The following is an 18841-nucleotide window of genomic DNA, read 5'->3' as shown; positions in this document are numbered from 1 at the left end:
AAAAGATTTAAAATTGCTGGGATTAACATATTCTTGATAATTTTTGAAAGTAAAAGATGTGATGAAAATTTGCTGTAAAAATAATATAATTGAAAAATTTAATTCTTGTTATGGCACTTAAAATTGCTTCAAAAGGTTTCCGAGAAAATATGTGTAAACATAATTAATTTTATTTTTAAAAAAAGGTGGATATTACATCGAATTTATAAAAATGAATGAGGGCCGGGCGTGGTGGCTTAAGGCCCGGGTGTGGTGCCTGTAATCCAAGCACTTTGCAGGCCAAGGAGGACGGATCATCTGAGGTTGGGAGTTGAAGACCAGCCTAACCAACATGGTGAAACCCCATCTTAAAAAAAAGAAAGAAAGAAAGAAAGCGAATGGGCATCATTTTTATAGAAAAAAAATTTAGATATAACATGATTGGATGGGCACGGTGGCTCACACCTATAATCCCAGCACTTTGGGAGGCTGAGGCAGGCAGCTGGAGACCAGCCTGACCAACATGGTGAAACCCTGTCTCTACTGAAAATATAAAATTTAGTTGGGTATAGTGGCAGACATCTGTAGTCCCAGCTACTTGGGGGGCTGAGGCAAGAGAATCCCTTGAACCCGGGAGGCAGAGGTTGCAGTGAGCCGAGATTGTGCCAATGCAGTCCAGCCTGGGCAACAGAGTAAGACTCCATTTCAAAATAAATAAATAAATAAATAAGAGATATAACATGATTATCATGAGACATTATATGTCATGAATATATCAAACATATAGTTAGAATATGCCAAGAATATATTTCAATTATCAAGCAAAGAGATTCAGTATATTTGTATAAGTTTAAGAAAAAACTATTCAGGTAGAACAAAAATGAATTCTTACGATGTGGACAACTCAGAAGACATAGTCATGTTTATCAAATCAATTATATCAAGCTACTCTCAATGGCCAAAGGTTTATCTAAATTAGATGAACTTGAATTTTTTAAAACATTTTGTTAAGCTTTTATAAATATACTTTTTTCACATTGATAATACTAGAAATTTGATTTTCCTAATTTCCGGGAAGTTCAAGAATATTTGACTTATGTAGGGTCTCATTCATCTCTAAGCAAATCCCAGAGGAGCTTATTTAAAGGATTTTATAATTTAATGTGGTAAAACCATCTGGAGGGAAGAAAATATTACACAAAAGATTTGTGCACATGCACAAACACACATACATTAACATATAGACAGACATAGTGAAATTACAGCTTTAACTTTTAAATTTTAGTCATGACTTAGGCATAATCACAGAAATACAAAACTCACTGGTTCATATGAAAAAACAGTACCATCATTGCCTCACCTTTATATTTTTACAAGGGTAACATTTTTGGTAGATGGGGCAAGTTGAGGTAACCTGTACAATATGAGAACTGAGGTATCTTCACTAATATTTGTGTAGGAGACCCATAAGCTGCCCTTAGCTCTGCTGTATAATTCTAGGGAAGCCATACACTCAATTTCGGGGTGGGGGGCCTGGAGGAGAGACCAGGCTGTCATCTGGTGTCTCTAAAGCCCGCCTCAGTGGCTAAAACATTCAGCCTGTTTCAGGGAGCCTTTTCAGCCTCAGGCTGTTGCTCTCAGCAACCCTGAGCTCCTCTAGAGCCTCCCACAAAGGGACAGGACTTAAAGCTCAAGGGATTATAAGGAATTGAGGGGCCAGAGTGGGAGAGGAAAGGCCTGGCATGCGTGGACAGAAAGGTGGAGGAGACAGAGGGGTTGAAAGAGGAAGATCCAAGGATTAAAGGGAGCTGAAGGGAACATGGAAGATGGTAGGAAAGAGAGATCAGGGATAGGTGCTGAGAGGACACAGGTCTCAGAAAGTGTTGGGGAAGGAAGATTGTCTTTGAAGGAAGCAATGGTCACTGAAAAGTTTTTGAGAGAAAGCATTTTTTTTCTGTTTCTTTGTACTAAATGCCCACCACCAACAACAAAGCATCTATTGCCTGAATGAGATCTTGGTGGCACAGGATTCAATAGCCCTTTACAGAAGGAAACAATTTGGAAAAATTCTTCATTCCCCAAAGAGGTCACTGAAATTTAAGTTTAGAAATATTGCGCCCTGCGCGCCGCCCCCCCCACTTTTTTTTTTTAAGAAAGTGGTTGGAATTATTACTATAATAACAGAGCATATCCCACTGTTGAGGGGTCTGGAGAACAACAGCCAAATTGATGGTTATCTCATGATAATGGGAAGAACACCTGTCAGTGCTAGCGACCTAGGGCCTTTAACTCAGGTATGATTATCAGGAGAGAGTTAGGGGCTTTTCACCACTCTCAAAAAAGGCAGGAAGAAAAGATAGAAAAACAGAAGGAAATGACAAAAATGAGAGAACTCTAGGTCAACTTCTCACTGTGCTACCACAGACAGATGTCTGGAACACTGGATTAGAAGTCATGACTTACCACTGTGGATTCTGATTTCCCCAGCCAAGGAAAGGCACGAGGAGTCCAATAAGGCAGCACTGGATGAAGAAAGCAGGAGCCAGAGGCAGTTGGCATTTTGTCCAAGTCATGGCATCGTTACTGTCGAAGAAAAGAAGTTTAATCTGGACATGAGTCTAGAAAAACTTTCTTAGGAAGAGGCGTATCACAATAGGAGTGGGGCAGTATCATAACAGAAAAATGCTCAAATTCTAATTCAGAGAAGGGATGAGTGAGCAATGATTTTAAAACAGCTGTGGAGAGTTGAGGTGTGAAAATCTGGGGGTGGGAGGGAATTCTTAAAACTTAACAAACATCCCCAAACACTGTACGAATAGGAGAATTGAGACAGGATATGTTGGTTTGTGGTCAGACACACGGGGCAGGCTTTGCACCCAAAATGGAGCGAATAAGCTAAAGTGAGAAATTCAGATAAAGCAGAGGCCTGTTAGTCCTCTGCAAAACAGTAAAAAGTTGTTTTGGCTACTAGTCAAGCACTTCTTCAAGTCTTCTCAGCCTCTCCAGTGTCCAAAATGGCCTTTGAGATTTCCCAGAGGACCTCTGGAAAGTCTCAAAAATGTGTTCTTTCACCATGGGAAAAGACAAGAGTTGGAACTAGTTAAGGTTATTTGTTTAATATGTTATCACTGACAAGATGTCTGGGAAGCATTGTCAAATCAGAAGAGAGGCTCAGATTTGCAGAGGTTTAATTTGTCCGGGGAAAATGTTATTAACATAAACATTTTTAAATGTGTATTCTACGTAAGAAGTTTCCGGAGAATTGTGAATGTGTTTTTTTCTTGACAGTGTTAAGTGTTTATCAAGTTACATTTTTCCAGCTAGTAGGATAACAGATGTGTCACTGGCACTTGGACCTCATCCTAGGGGATGTTTACTGGGAATTCCCAATTACATCACAAGCCAAAGACTTCCAGCATGTTCATCTTTGCCCAGGTCATTTGGTTTTTCATGGACCACCATTGTGGAACGGCCTCCTGAGAGTGAGATCATAGAATCTTTGATGGACACATCCGTTGCACCATCTTTACCAGCAGTCACATTGTCCAGGTCTTCGACATTCCTCTCTTGATCCTTTAGCCCATGTGCTTTTGGGATAGAGGATTAAAGTGAGGACCTGCACTGGTACATCCTTGTATATTATTTTCAAATTGATGAACATAGAATCTGCTGGCCTTCAGCCAATCCTGTAATGTGTACCACCACCCCAGTTAGTCCAATTTCCTTCTGCTTGATATGGATAATTCTCTGTACCAGGCCTTCATCCCTCAGCATGCACACAGCTTTCATCCCCCTGACTGATGGGGCCATGCTCCTGTCTGGGTTCTGAGGATTTCTAGGGAAACAGGAGATACTATAGGAGATGACCATGTGAACCCCAGAATTGTTAATATTTTCACTGTTTGTGATATATTTCTATTTATCGGACTCCTGGTGTTGCTTTGCTTGATGTTAGATAAAAGCAGTATTTTATCCATCATAATTTGTTATATTTTAAAACTTTAACTTGTTTGCAACTTTACTTCTTTGATTTGGAACCAGTATATTCTAGGTCTGCAGTTTTCTGTTGGGGATTTACATCACTTATCTGTGCATTTGTATTAATACTCTCATGTTTATAATCTACAGATTTACTGATTCTATTTATTTGATAACTTTGATATAGTTTTAGTAAATTCTAATGGTGTGCTAGGCATATGGCATCTAATGGCTCAAGATTTTTATGTTATATATGAAAATATTTTCTTTTTAAGGTTATATATAAGCATTTTTATAAATTAAATGTGATATAGCCTCTTTGAAAATATTGCCAATACATTGCATTTATAGATATTTTGTCTAAAATGTTTTTTGGATTGAATTTATTTTGTTTTGCATAGCAGAAACAACCAAATGTGTTTGTCAATTGCATTATTCCTATAATGAACTCTACTCAGATTATTCACTTTTGAAAATTATCTGTAATATGTAAATTATAGCCATTTTTAGACTTTTGTCATCTACAGATCGTTTTGTTTGTTCTGTTTTACACTGATGCTTCCATAAAATCATTGCAATTAATTATGGGCTAAGGTTTTCTATCTTCAGCAAAAAAAGAACAATATTAGAATCTGGTAGAAAAGGATCATGCCGGCCGGGCGCGGTGGCTCACGCCTGTGATCCCAGCACTTTGGGAGGCTGAGACGGGTGGATAACGAAGTCAAGAGATTGAAACCGTCCTGGTCAACATGGTGAAACCCCGTCTCTACTAAAAATACAAAAAAAATTAGCTGGGCACGGTGGCGCATGCCTGTAATCCCAGCTACTCAGGAGGCTGAGGCAGGAGAATTGCCTGAACCCAGGAGGCGGAGGTTGTGGTGAGCCGAGATTGCGCCATTGCACTCCAGCCTGGGTAACAAGAGCGAAACTCCGTCTCAAAAAAAAAAAAAAAAAAAAAAAGAAAGAAAAAAATAAAAAAAAGAAAAGGATCATGCCATGTACTCTGGGGAACAGATTTCTGATGGCATTGTTTAAATGACTATGAAATCATACCACGGACTGAGTCAGGAGTTACAGATTTCTAGTTGAGAAGCAGATGCATTAATAAAACAAGTAACACAAGATCAAGTGGAAGAAGAGTTAATTTTATAAAATTGAATGAGCAAATGATTATGATTTTTATTTGAAATAGTGTTCATGTTTTATTGTTCTATTTTCTGGAAATAAGAATTTCTTTTCTTTTTCTCTTAAGCTAACACTTAAACAATTTTATAGACTGCTTGTTCCTTTTAGACAGAAATGAAACCTGTATTTTTTTTTCTCCCTGACTCCCCCTTTCAAAATTTAGAAACTGCAATTGAGTCTTCTTATCTTCATGGCAATATAGTTATTTGCATAGATTCCATAAGAGTCTGTCCTCCTTGTTAACAGGACACGAACAAAATCATTGGTAATAAAACCAAAGCTTTGCCTGGATCTCATATTTAAAAATGATGCTTATTTGATCAGATATGACCAGACGCTTTTAAGGAACTCAAGTTGACTTTATGGGGTCAATGCTTTCAAAGCGCCTCTTGTGAAAACTGGCTTGAAACCTGGCTTTGCAGGGTTCACAGCTTTGCAGGTGAGCAAGGAATGTAATTTCCAGCAGGCTCTGGAAACTTAGGATATTTGTGGGATCTCAAGAAAAAAAGGAATGCCCGCCAAATCGATAGGTACTGCATGTGAAATTCGATGTGAGTTTTTGACTTGGCTTCTCATCCTCAAGAGGCTTTGAAAAGTCCAACTTGACATTCTTTATGAAAACTTCCAGCAAAGCAAATATAAGAAGATCAATATGTAAATTTCCACTGTTGCTGTACCTATGCAAATAACAAGGCCAAATCTCATGAGATTAACCTTAATTAGTGATCAAAAACAACCTTTCTTTGAGATTATCTTTGATCAAAAGGGGAGGAGTAACTGTAGAAAGAAAATTTGTGTTTCTGTGGGAAATTATAGCACATCCTTCTGGATTATCAGATTCTTATTCTGTTTATTTTTGTTTGAGCTATATAGTGCCTCTGTAAACTGCAGGTAACTGATAGACATGCAAACTTTGTAGCTAAGCTTTCTCTCTCATTGTGGAAATTTCAGTTTGGTATTTACCTTGCACAGATTGTTAACCTTGCACAGACTGTCAACCTTTACCAGATTTTCAATTATTCCCGTTTCCTTCAGCATCCGGCTACAAACTAACAGCCTTGAAAAGAATGATTCCATTTTATTTCTACCTCTAGACTTGTAGTCACTCGGAACTAAAATCTGACTGCCTAGATCTTTATTGACGCTCTAGGTTGCCCTGTTACTGGTCTTTACCCCCTAGGACTTGAAGAATCACTGCAAGTTCAAGTCTGAGGATTTGTTATAAGCCTAGAAGAACTTATTATCATTCCAGCTAACCATTCATGTTCCAACTATCTCTATGGATAAGCTGCTCTTTGGACTACTCAGAAAGTTTGGTAAAATGCTCAGGTCATGCACGCCTTTATTGGATAAGTGACCAGTGCTGTGGATGACATCACCAATATGATCAACATCTTCAAAAACTCAGTGAGTGGTGGGAGAGTGAATAAATATACAAACAGAAAATTGTCAAGCCATATATAAAAATGCAACTTTGACCTCAACTTCTGTAACAACCAGCCTGATAGCCCAACCACAACCTCTTCAACATCAGTAAGGACCTAGTCAATAATTGCCAGATTCTGTAATTTTTGCTTGTATGTCTAACTTAGAACCTTTCACAGGAAGCCAAATTCGCACTCCTAACACATCACATAGGATGATCCACTTCTAGTTAGCCTGTTTCTACTTTCCCCATGCCAACAGCCTCCAATTAGGCATACCTAATGCCTTCCCTTTTTCTACTGTACAGCTTTCCCATCACTCTACCTGCATTTGAGTCTCTGCCAAACATAATTGGTGATTGGTGACTCTTTCATTTAGCAAGCTCTGAATAAATAACATTTGTTTGTTCTCATTTGAGTGATTTTTATTTATTTCCACAGTTTTCTTGGGAATTCCATCAAGAAGGTCTGCTCTGCCTATCACCACAGACTCTAGTCTTCAGCTGGGGCAGAACCCCCTGTGCCTTACTATTTGCCACTTGTCAAGTCCACAATGATATTGGCAAGTCAGCACCAGGTCTGAACTCTACTCTCTTTGTGGTGAGTTCTTTGGCTATTTATTCTGTTTGATACCCTGGTTTTGTTATCCCTTACCATTTGTTTGGCATTTTTGGCAAAACCAAGCCCTTCTTTTCATCCTTTTTTTGTTATGTGTTCATTTGTGTTACTCTTTTGTGTTGCACTCACTAAAAGTGTAGTTTGTTATAAGGAGAATCACAGGGTAGAACACTGGCATGGGCCTTTTAAGGCTATTGTTAGTACCAGCCTCAGATGCCGATGAGTTTTAGTTCCTAACTCAACTACCATCTTTTAATCAATTCTGCCTAACACCATTAGCTTCACTGTCATGGATCTTTGCTTGGCCTTTCTTGAGTGTGTCTGTAGACCAGAATATACCCTTTTGCCTTCCTCTGGGGAGAACAACAATATACCTGGACATCCATGCCTCAGAGGTTCACTGAAACCTCCTTCTATTTTTCCCAGGTCTTTAATTAAAATTTATATGATTTATGAATTTCTTTTGTGGTTCTGTTCTGATACAATATATAGATGATCTCTTACTTTGTTCAGGAAACGAGGAGGTCTATAAAAAGGTTCCCATGTACTTGCTCTCAGCCCTAGCAGAAAAAGAACATAGTATTTCAAAGAAATACTGTAAATTTTCCAGAACACAACCCATTATTTGGGGCATGACCCATTTAAGAAGGAAAAAACATTCTCTCCTTTTAGATAAAGACTATTAAAACTATTTCTAGACCCTTTTCGAAGTGGCAACAGAGAGCTTTTCTGGATATGACTAGATACTGCAGACAATGGGAACCAACTTTTTTCTGGGATTGCAATATCTCTTTATAAATTGGCTAAGTCCCAAGTAAAAGACCCTCTGATCTGGGAACTCAAACATGAGCAGGTCTTCTGTAATCTGAGGAAGGCTCTTCAATAGCCTCCTTTCTTAGACATCCCTAACTATTGTACAAAAAGCTATACCATTAATTTTTACAAGAGTGTTATGGACATGCCCTTAGGGTTTTAGCTCAGTTTCACGGTATTCATGAAAACCCTATTGCTCACCACAGCCTCAATTTTGACTCAGTTGTTATGGCTTATCCTTCTTGACATAGGACAACAGGTACAGCTACAAAACTTTGCAGTGCTTGTGCTGAATTAGTTCTAGGCTCTCTGCTTGACGTCATGGTTCCTCATGAAGCACAGACATTATTATTGACTGAGTATACATAACACATTTTGCCAACTTACTAGCATCTAATACTCTGTCTTCCTCTCACATTACTATTTATCTCTGCAACATGCTGAGTCCTACCACTCTCTTGCCCCACCTGAAATAAGTGCAGCATTGTGACTATCTAATTTCAGTTAGGGAACTTTATTTGCCTCACTCAGATATATTAGAGAATCCACTGGGAAACCTGATCTAATATTTGTTGATGAATCATATCTCAAAACTGAAACTAGAAGTTAGCCAATAAACAGGATGTGCCGTCAATAATTTAAGAAGATAGGCTTTTGGAATGTAGTCCTCTACTAGAATTAAAATCACCCAGATTGCAGAACTTCTTGCACTTACTAGTGTTCGTCAACTAGCTAAATTCCAGAGAGAAAGTAAATAGATAGATGGATAGGTGGATAGAGAGCAGATATGCTTTTGGAGTAGTAGATGACTTTGGTATGCTTTCAAGACAAGGGGGCTTCTTATGTCTGTTGGGACCCTTCTAAAAATGGACAATAAGTAAAATAACTTTTAGATGTATTCCTACTATCTACAGAGATGACTGTAAATCATCTCTGTTGGAACTTACAGGAAGAGAGACCACTTAAAGGAAATACTCAAGCAGATCATTATGCTCCACAAGCTAAACCCTCAAAGGATAAATCTCCAGTAAACTGTGAAAAGGAAGAGTGGAAAAATTCTGATTCTACTCTTCATTGATATAATCTCTGGAATGCTCAAGGTGGTTGCTTATGGCACCAGATCATTTCAAGTGGATATTAACAAAATTTCTTCATGAGACTACTCATCATGGAATAGAAAAATGGATTAGTATTTTTAATCACCATTAGTAAGAAAACTTTAAAAACAAGCTGAGGTTATTTTCAGGTTATGTGTCACCTGTCAGCCACATAATCCTGGAAGAAATTGTAAAGAGTAATCATGGTCAGGACCCAATGTCTCACTTTGAATATCTTCAGGTGAATTTTATCCAGCTTACAACCTCTGTGGAATTTAAATTTGCTTTAGTTATTGTACATCTATTTTCAGGAGGGCCTATAGCATATCCTTGCTGAAAAGCTATAACCCTCACAGACATCAAAAAAGCTGCTTGACTTTGTGTTTTCAACCTGGGATGTCCCAAATTTTATATCGAGCAATTGGACACTCCCTTAAGAAAAGCCATTATAAAAGAACTCAGTAAAACACCAAATCAAAATTACAATGAGATAACATTTCATGCCATTCAGAATGGTGATTATTAAAAAAATCAAGAAACAACAGATGCTGGTGAAGCTGTGGAGAAATAGGAACACTTTTACATTGTTGTTGGGAATGTAAATTAGTTCAATCATTGTGGAAGACAGTGTGGTGATTCCTCAAGGATCTAGAACCAGAAATACTATTTGACCTGGCAATCCCATTACTGGGTACATATCCAAAAGAATACAAATCATTCTACTATAAAGACACATGCACACATATGTTTATTGCAGTACTATTTTACAATAACAAAGACACGAAACCAACCCAAATGCCCATCAACGATAGGCTGGATAAAGAAAACATGGTACACATATACTATGGAATGCTGTGTAGCCAGAAAAAGGAATGAGATCATGTCCTTTGCAGGGACATAGATGAAGCTGGAAGCCATCATCCTCAGCAAACTAACCCAGGAACAGAAAACCAAGTAGCATATGTTCTCACTCATAAGTGGGAGTTGACCAATGAGAAGATTATGTCAATACATGAACACAGCGGGGGAAACAACACACACTAGGGCCAGTTGGAGGTCAGGGGGTGAGGGAAGAGAAAGCATTAGGATAAAGAGCTAATGCATGTGAGGCTTAAAACCTAGATGACGCATTGACAGGTACAGCAAACCACCATGGCACACGTTTACCTATGTAGCAAACCTGCAGGTTCTACACTTGTATCCCGGAATTTAAGATAAAAATTTTTTTAAAAGTTGCATTGTCATTTTTGCCACATTGTATTAATCAAAGCAAGCTACAAAGCTAGCCCAGATTAAAAAGAATGGGGAGAGAACTCGAAGACAGATAAGATGAATGGCAAAGTCACATTGAAGTATAGCAGCGTCCACTGGAATAGGAAAACTAAGGGAAATTTTAAAAGTCTAACATGAGCTTATAAGGAATTTGAATTTTATCTTTTAGTGATTGAGGCATCTCTAAAAGATATTAAACAGGGGAGTTATATGGTTAAGGTTTTATTTTAGAAAGGTAACTAAGAAGGTAGTATGGAAGATAAACTGAAGAGAGAAAAGATTTAAGATAGGCAAAATGTATTTAAAAGACTAATAAAATAGTCTAGGGATAGAGTTAGGGATGACAGAGGCTTGAACAAAGATTGAGGAGATAGCTTACAGATTTTTCAATCTGAGTCAGTGTCTAGTAGGATTCAAAATTATATGTAACATGATAACTCACTATAGTATGACTGTGTAATAAATTATATATCACATTTTGGTAAAACATATGTGATGTAAATATTTATCAAGTGAAAGTAAGGGAATCATAATCATAAGCATAGGATTTGGCTGGAATAGTGATTGCTGTGGGCAAAAGTTGTAAGCTGCTTTAAAGTTCTGCATTTTCTATATTGTTGTGGGCTTATACTTACTAATTATATTGCCAAAAGAAACAGAGAGAGAAAGAAGAAAGATAATTGTAGACCAAAGATAAGCACATCGCATGCAGCAAGGCCTGCTCTGAATCTCTGATCCGTGAATAGAAATGATAATAGCAGTCTGTTGTGTGAATATCTGGTGAGATGGATTTATATGCAGCATTTCACAAACTTGCTTGCTTTTGAATCATTTGTCCACAGATACACTTTGGGTAGTAGTGAAGAACTTAACATTTCATCGACAGATAAGGACAGTTGACTTAGGAGACATAAAACAAACATCCTTTCTGATTCCATACTTAATTTTTTCTTCTTTTGTTTGTTTTAGTGGCTTTAAAATAATTTTATCAATTAGTAAGAATTCAATAACATTTAATAAGGACTGAATACTTTACAAGGTCCTTAATACTATTAATAAAAAAATCATAAAAGCTGTATTTTAGCATCTGAAGATGAGCTGCCCAATATGGTGGCTACAAGACACCCGGGGACATTAAACACTTGAAATGCAGATAATGTGACCAAGAAATTAAATTTTAATTTTAATTATTTTCCACTAAGTATAACTTTATTGCTTTGGTCAAAGCATATTTCACTTAAATTATTGTAAACTTAGCATCCAATTTGTGATGTGCGATAAGCATGGAAAACTCACTGTATTTGAAGACAATATGAAAAAATGGTACAATAGCTCATTAACAATTTTTATATTTATTGCATGCAGAAGTGATCATTTTTGATACATTAGAACAAATAAAATATTAAAGCCAATATCATTTGTTCTTAACTATTTTTAATGTGGCTGCCAAAAAATGTAAAGTTTCATATTTGGCTCGCATTTATTTCTATTTGACAATACTACTTTAGAATAATTTTATTTCTTTGTTAAAGTACAAAGCCCAAACTTTGAAACACTGTACCTGTTGTGTGATCATCAAAAAGAAAAAAATCATCTACGACTTTCTCACTTTGAATTGTTTTTGGCCATTGACTCTTCCCAACATGTGTGGTCACAGCCCTGGAATGTAAGGACTGTTCACACCAATTCAAGTGAGGCTAAGGTACGGGAAGCCAAAAAGGTGCCCTTTCTTTGTGACAGTATAATCCAGGTAGATCAGACTCTTGACCAATCAGAGGCCTCTGCTTGACTTATTTCAATCTTGAAACTACTTATTGCTTGCTTAATTAAAAAGTGATGAAGATTATACAGTAAGAAAACTTTATCAGCTCCTTCTAGAGCAAAGCATTCTCCTCTAGGGCCACAAAAATGCTTGTGTATATAGGCCAATTATGAGAAAAGCATGAAGGATAGAAGGGAAGAATATAACTGAAAATCATGAGAGCTCAAAAAGCAGCCCAACCCTTCATAAGGGTGTAATTTGTCTGCAGCCCAGCCTGTTCAGAGAGGAACTCAGAGCCCTCAAAGACTTGAAGAAATGACAGGAGAAATAGTCATTCCTAGCTAGAATGTGGCTGAACAAATAAGCAGATTTTTGGAGGGAAAGAAAATCCATCCATCTGGACCAGTGAAAAGAGGAAGTGAGAATGTATAAACAGATTCAAGAATCCTACATGCTAGCCTCAGCTCTGTAACCTTGGAGAAGTGCCTTTCCCCTTGGAGCCTTAGTTTCTTTACCCCTAAGATGAAGACGTTGGACGATATGAGCAATCTATTGGTTTAGGAAGCAATCTGCTTCCTAAATGACTAGGGGTCCTCAGCCTTTGCAAATATACTCTGAATGGCCACTGGTTAAAATATAGGAGTTAGACCCTAACACTTCCATTTCCTAACACTGACTCTGGAGAAGTCATGTGACCTTTCTTAAGCTTGATTTCCTTAGTTAGAAGAAGAGCCTCACAGTACCTACCAACTCGAGTCATTTTAAAGACTAAACAAATTCATATCTGTAAAGTACAATGACTTTCACCTGAAAGTTGCTCATTAAAAGTAAACATTATTATGTTCTTTTACATTTTCTTTTTTATTTATTTTTATTTTTCCATAAGTTTTTGGGGTGCAGGTGGTATTTGGCTAAATAAGTAAGTTCTTTAGTGGTGATGAGTGAGATTTTGGTGTACCCATCACCTGAGCAGTATGCCCTGCACCCTATTTGTAGTCTTTCATCCCTCACTCCTCTCCTATCCTTCCCCTCAAGTCCCCAAAGTCCATCGTATCATTCTTAAGCTTTTGCATCCTCATAGCTTAGCTCCCACATATTAGTGAGAACAGAAGATGTTTGGTTTTCAATTCTTGAGTTACCTCATTTAGAATAACAGTCATCAATCTCATCCAGGTCCCTGCAAATGCCGTTAATTCATTCTGTTTTATGCTGAGTAGTATTCCATCACATTTATATACTACAGTTTCTTCATCTAATCATTGATTGATGGATATTTGGGCTGGTTCCACAATTTTGCAATTGCGAATTGTGCTGCTATAAACATGCATGTGCAAGTATATTTTTCAAATAACAACTTCTTTTCCTCTGGGTAGATAACCAGTAGTGGGATTGCTGGATCAAATGGTAGTTCTACTTTTAGCTCTTTAAGGAATCCACATGCTGTTTTTCATAGTGGCTGTACTAGTTTGCATTCCCACCAGCAGTGTAGAAGTGTTCCCTGATCACCATGTGAGCATGCCAACGTCTACTGTTTTTTGATTTTTTGATTATGGTCATTCTTGCAGGAGTAAGGTTGTATCGCATTGTGGTTTTGGTTTGCATTTCTCTGATTGTTAGTGATGTTGAGCATTTTGTCATGTTTGTTGGCCATTTGTATATCTTCTTTTGAGAATTGTCTATTCATGTCCTTGGCCCAATTTTTGATGGGATCGTTAGTTTTTTTCTTACTGATTTAAGTTGTAGATTCTTTCTCTTGTCTGATCGCTCTGGCTAGGACTTCCAGTACTATGTTGAAGAAGAGTGGTGAGAGTGGGCATCCTTTTCTTGTTCCAGTACTTAAGGGGAATGCTTTCAACTTTACCCCATTCCGTAAACAGTTGGCTGTATGTTTGTCATAGATGGCTTTTATGACACTGAGGTATGTCCCTTGTGTGCCAGTTTTGCTGAGAAAAGATAAAATTGATAGACCATTAGCAAGACTAACCAAGAAAAGGAGAGAGAAAATCCAAATAACCTTTTACATTTTCTATTTTATCTTATCAAGCCAGAGTTCTGGGGGAATCAATAAAGAGCAGGTGGAAATTATATTTAGTTGATTTTACATGTTTGCTTAATTTCTCTCTAGACTTTTATGGCCCTGTTTTTCCCCCATGCTTACAAAAACCGTCACAATCATCAGAGTTAAATAGCATTCATTTTTTCACCCTTAGAATCTGTAATATTTCATATGAATAGTGGAATTATCCCTGAGAGCTTTCCAAAGCATTTTTAGCACAAATCTTTATTTACTAAAGGGTAAAATACACTTCCTGTAAGAATACATTATTTCATTTGGAGAATAAAACAGCAATAATTGTTTTATTCACTTGTAACAATTTCACCATCCAAAAACCTACTCACAAAGGCATCTTTCAGTCTGGAAGTCCTGTCAGACAGCTTGTTTGCACATTTTGAGAGGAAGGACACAAGAAGGAGTGGGCATTTATTGTGATAAGCTCTGCGCTGTGCTTTTAAAATTAATTTTAATAGTCATGTAGCATTTTAAATACATAAATGTTTTTTCATCCTTTGAAAATTGATTGTAGGAATATCTAGGTGCATGCGGTTCCTTCAGCTGCTTGTTAGATGCACAGATACTTATTTTGTACCTTTTTGTATGTCTAAAATATTTCAGAATGCCTTTTGACTTGGCAACAGTATCTGCTGCATTACTTCAGTCTTGGAAAGAACTATTTCCCTGCTTGGTGCTACATGCAACCCATCTTGTGCCTTATTTCAGTTTTTCACACGTATTTATGTTGAGTGATAAAAACTAAATTGGTTGCAGTTTTAAACAAATTTTTTCATTGCTCTTGCCCCAAGGATACAATTCCCAATCAAAGTGAAGAAGGAAAGAAAGTTTTGTGAGTGCAGAAATAAAAACAACTTATCAGTAAATCTTTAGATCAATAGTCTATGTGACAGTTCTTGCTTTTATGAGAAAAGGAAGAACTAAGAAAGAAACACCCTTGGCTTTTTTCCCCTCTAAGTGTTATTTTTCCTCTTACCTCCTTTTTTCCCTCCTGTAAACAGATATGTTGTTTCCCTTTTCACTTTCAATTTCTTGACTGAATTCCTTATTTTCCTTTCCAATCATTTAAAATTGCCTTCAAATGGGATATTCCAGTTTTCAGTGATTGAACAGTAGGAATGTAATCAATCCATAGGTGGTGAGAGCTGAAAGACACCTTCGAGATCATCTGTAGGGCTGCTCTCAAACTTCATCATGCATCAATATTATCCTGAGAGGTTGTTCCATTGTTGAGTCCCATGCTCAGAGTTTCTGATTAAGTAGGCTGGACAGGAGACCTGATAATTTGCATTTCTAGTACTTTCCTAGATGAGACTGACACTGCTAGACACACTTGGAGAAGTGATCAGTGATTCAGGAGATCAGTGCTCTTTTCTTTTATTGAAGAAGTGCTTACAAGGCACTTTCAATGGGTTAGATAATAACATCACTTAATTATAGCCATCTTATAATTTGACACCATCCTTATTCCCATTTTATTGTTGAAGAAACTGAGAAAAAGAGATCAAATAATTTGCTCAAGGTCACAAGGCAAGTGAGCAGCAGAGCTTTGGTTTAAACACAGCAGGCAACCTCCAAATTTGAGCTGTCACCCCTGTGCTTTTCTACCTTTGTGTTGAGTTTCAATAGCACAAACAGGATTAGTGTGAGAGGGTAGGGAGAGGACAGAAAAGGGAGTAATTCATTGAAACTTGGGGATCCTAAGAAAATGGTAGAAAAGAATTTAAGGATGTTGAAAGCATTTTCACTAGGTCGTAAAGAAAACAAATTTTGACATTCTGAGACATCAGGAAGAATATTCCAGACTTTGGAAGAAAATCATACAATAAAACAAGATGAAGAAAAGTGCCTGATACATTATGAGAATGAGGAGTCTGGCTTGATTGAGCCATACTTTGCCTAGATATGTTGAGCGGGAAATGAAGCTAGAACATATTGGGATGTGAAAGGAAAATATCTTGAGCCCCCAAAATCACTAAGCTGAAAGGAAAATTCAAGCTGAGAACTGCTTAGGGCAAACCTGCCTCCCTCTCTGTTCAAAGTTATCCCTCTGCTAACTCAGATAAATGTATATCTGATTGTATCCTTGGGAAAGGCTAATCAGAAGCTTACAATAATGTAACAATTTGTCTGTCATCTGTGACCTGGAAGCCCCTTCCCTGCTTCTGGTTGTCCTGCTTTTGCTTCAAGTTGTCTTGCCTTTCTGGACTGAACCAATGTTCATTTTACATGTGTTAATTGATGCCTCATGTCTCCCTAAAATGTATAAAACCAGCGTGGACACACATTGCCAGGACCTCCTGAGGCTGTGTCATGAGTGTGCATATGCTGGCAAAATAAACCTTCTAAATTAACTGAAACCTGTCTCAAATTTTCTGGGTTCACAGGGAGAATAGATCAAACGGGCCTTGACTGCCTGCCAAGATTAATTTGAATTCTTCCTGTGATAAGAGATGGGCGAAGAGGAGTCACTGATGTGTTTTAAGTATGAATGGAGCAAAGCTCACTATCATTTTGGCATCAATGTGGAGAATGGATGGAGGAGGATGATATTTGTTAGAAGACTGCACAAGATTCCAGTTGAGGTATGACGGTGGTCTTGGACTCACGGAACAAGAGAAAGAATGGAACTGAGAGGAGTTGAGTTTCAGGTTGAATCTAAAATTTTTAAACATTGATCAACTAGAAGCAGATGATAAAGGAAGAAGGAAAAAGAGGCAAAACTAAGTCAGATAAACCTTTATTGTTGTGGACATTTGTTCTAGGCCCTATAACAAGCATTACTAACAAAAATGATAAGTAAAATTGCAGATTTAGGGTCTGGCTGGAAGGCAAGGAAGACTCCAAGGCAGCGTCAGCAATAACTCCTTCAGCTAAACCCACACTGGCAAGGCGCTGATCCAGAGTGTAATTCCCCATGCTGAAGCTTGGTTGGACAAAACAGCTTTGGATTCCGGATCATTTCCCATCAAGAAAAATGGAGTGAACTAACCACAGTCAGCATGTCCCACAGAAAACAAATGCCTCTACAGCAACAGCATTTTCAACTGGTAAATAGGCCTGACATTTAGGCATCTATTGCTCCTTGTGCACTAATAAGTCTAACTTGAGGCTCAGAAATCATTAGCAGAGTGAGTGCTTTTAATGAGCTCTTGAAGAAAAATATGGTTTAAAAAATATATTACCTGCAGTTAAGCATTACCATGGATGCTCATGTTAAAATTTATGGGAAAAGTGCTTGAGGAAAGCCTGAGCCATTATAAAAGCTGGACATAATTTCTATTTTAGAAGAAAAGTTAGATCATTTTTTAAAGTGTCCACTCTAGAGTTTATTAAGACCCATAATAGATTTTATCTCATACTCAGGTTTTTTGTTTTTCCCCACCCTTACTTCCCCATGGTGGTTAAAGAGTAGGCTGAGACTAGGCGATGAGGCTATGTTGTGGCCTGGTACACGCAACCACTAGCTCTTTTTCTGCAAATGGTGTTGCTGGCCATAGTGGAGAAGGGTCTCCTCAATCATTTAACAAACTAACTAAGGGCAGTCAACTCAAATGCATCCATTAAATCCATCCATCTATTTCATTATTCACTTAACAAACATTGTAATTCAACATTTATACTTATTCAACACTTACTTAGCTAGGTTAGCCATGTGATATATTGTCCATAGCAGAATACTTGTGAGAGACAAGGGACATTATTAATAATTGCTTTTGTTATCTTTTGCTGTGGAAAAAAACTCCAAAACTTAATGGCTTAAAGCAGGCATTGTTAAGTGGCTTAAACCTATAATTCTCTGTGTTGACCAGGCTTGGCTTGACTGGGTAGTTCTCACTTGTGGTCTTTTGTGTGGTTGTTGTCTGGGAGTGGTATCATGATCTGAAGACTCACCTGGACTAGACATCCGTAATGACCCTCTCATATGGCAGGAAGTTGGTGTTGGCTGTCCACTGGGAGCTTAGTTGAGTTGTTGACCTAAACACCTATATATGACCTCTTTGTATGGCTTGGATTAACCATAGCATGGCACTGGGTTCTGAGGAAGGGCATCCACACCAACAAGCATTCTCTAAGAGGCACAGGTGAAAATCCCAAGTCCTCCAAAAAGGGATGATTGGAATCGGCACAGTGTCACATCCACAACATTCCATTGACCAAAGGACAACCTGGAGTCTAGGAAATGAATAGATAGATGACACATCTTGATCACCCCAGGGACTGCCATCCAACCTCAGTCTCAGTCTCCTTTTCTGTAAAATATGGGTAATAATTTAGCTCTCACTGACCTGCAGTAAGAATTGAATGAAGTAATCCTGGTGAAACCTGAGGCCCTGTGCCTGGCAGACTGGTGGGTGCTGGATGAGCTCTGACTGTTTCGTGGTCTCATGTTGATTGTACTGTTCTTCCTCTTCATTGTCATTGGCCAGTTTAGGCCCTCATTATCTCTCACCTGATAGTTATAAAAGGTGTTGGACCAGACTTCCCATTTCTATTTTCTCTTCTTATCTATCTGTCCTTCAGATGATCAGCAGTATCTCTTACTCAGCCCTTTTTCTACATGGCTCTCTCTCCTCCTCTCATGACTCCAGCATGTCCTAACATAGGTGCAAAGGACATACTAGCTTTCCTGGCATTGGAA

General features: G+C 37.9%; 1 protein-coding gene and 1 long non-coding RNA gene across 5 annotated transcripts in view; one reads left to right on the top strand and one right to left on the bottom strand.

Moving 5' to 3' along the window:
- The window catches only part of LOC128929922 (uncharacterized), a 37834-nt gene extending 35155 nt beyond the window's left edge, over window positions 1–2679 (bottom strand). For both annotated transcript variants that reach the window (XR_008477241.2, XR_013527804.1), the window contains exon 1: window positions 2443–2679. This is a non-coding gene — a long non-coding RNA (uncharacterized LOC128929922). The remainder of the gene's footprint in view (window positions 1–2442) is intronic.
- Window positions 2680–4374: 1695 nt separating this feature from the next.
- LOC128929921 (uncharacterized) overlaps window positions 4375–18841 on the top strand; it is a 28121-nt gene continuing 13654 nt past the window's right edge. For 2 of the 3 annotated variants that reach the window (XR_008477240.2, XR_008477238.2), the window contains exons 1-3: window positions 4375–6549; window positions 7008–7166; window positions 16587–17249. Coding sequence is in view for 1 of the 3 variants with exons in the window: in XM_078352443.1 (XP_078208569.1) it covers window positions 16653–16784 (132 nt within the window). In the remaining 2 variants the exon portion in view is untranslated. The remainder of the gene's footprint in view (window positions 6550–7007; window positions 7167–16586; window positions 17250–18841) is intronic. The other variant, XM_078352443.1, reaches the window with a different exon arrangement.

Source organism: Callithrix jacchus, chromosome 16 (assembly GCF_049354715.1).
Source record: "Callithrix jacchus isolate 240 chromosome 16, calJac240_pri, whole genome shotgun sequence".
Classification (NCBI taxonomy): domain Eukaryota; kingdom Metazoa; phylum Chordata; class Mammalia; order Primates; family Cebidae; genus Callithrix; species Callithrix jacchus.
Note: the sequence above shows the minus strand (reverse complement) of the source record. Positions and strands in the feature narration are given on the sequence as shown.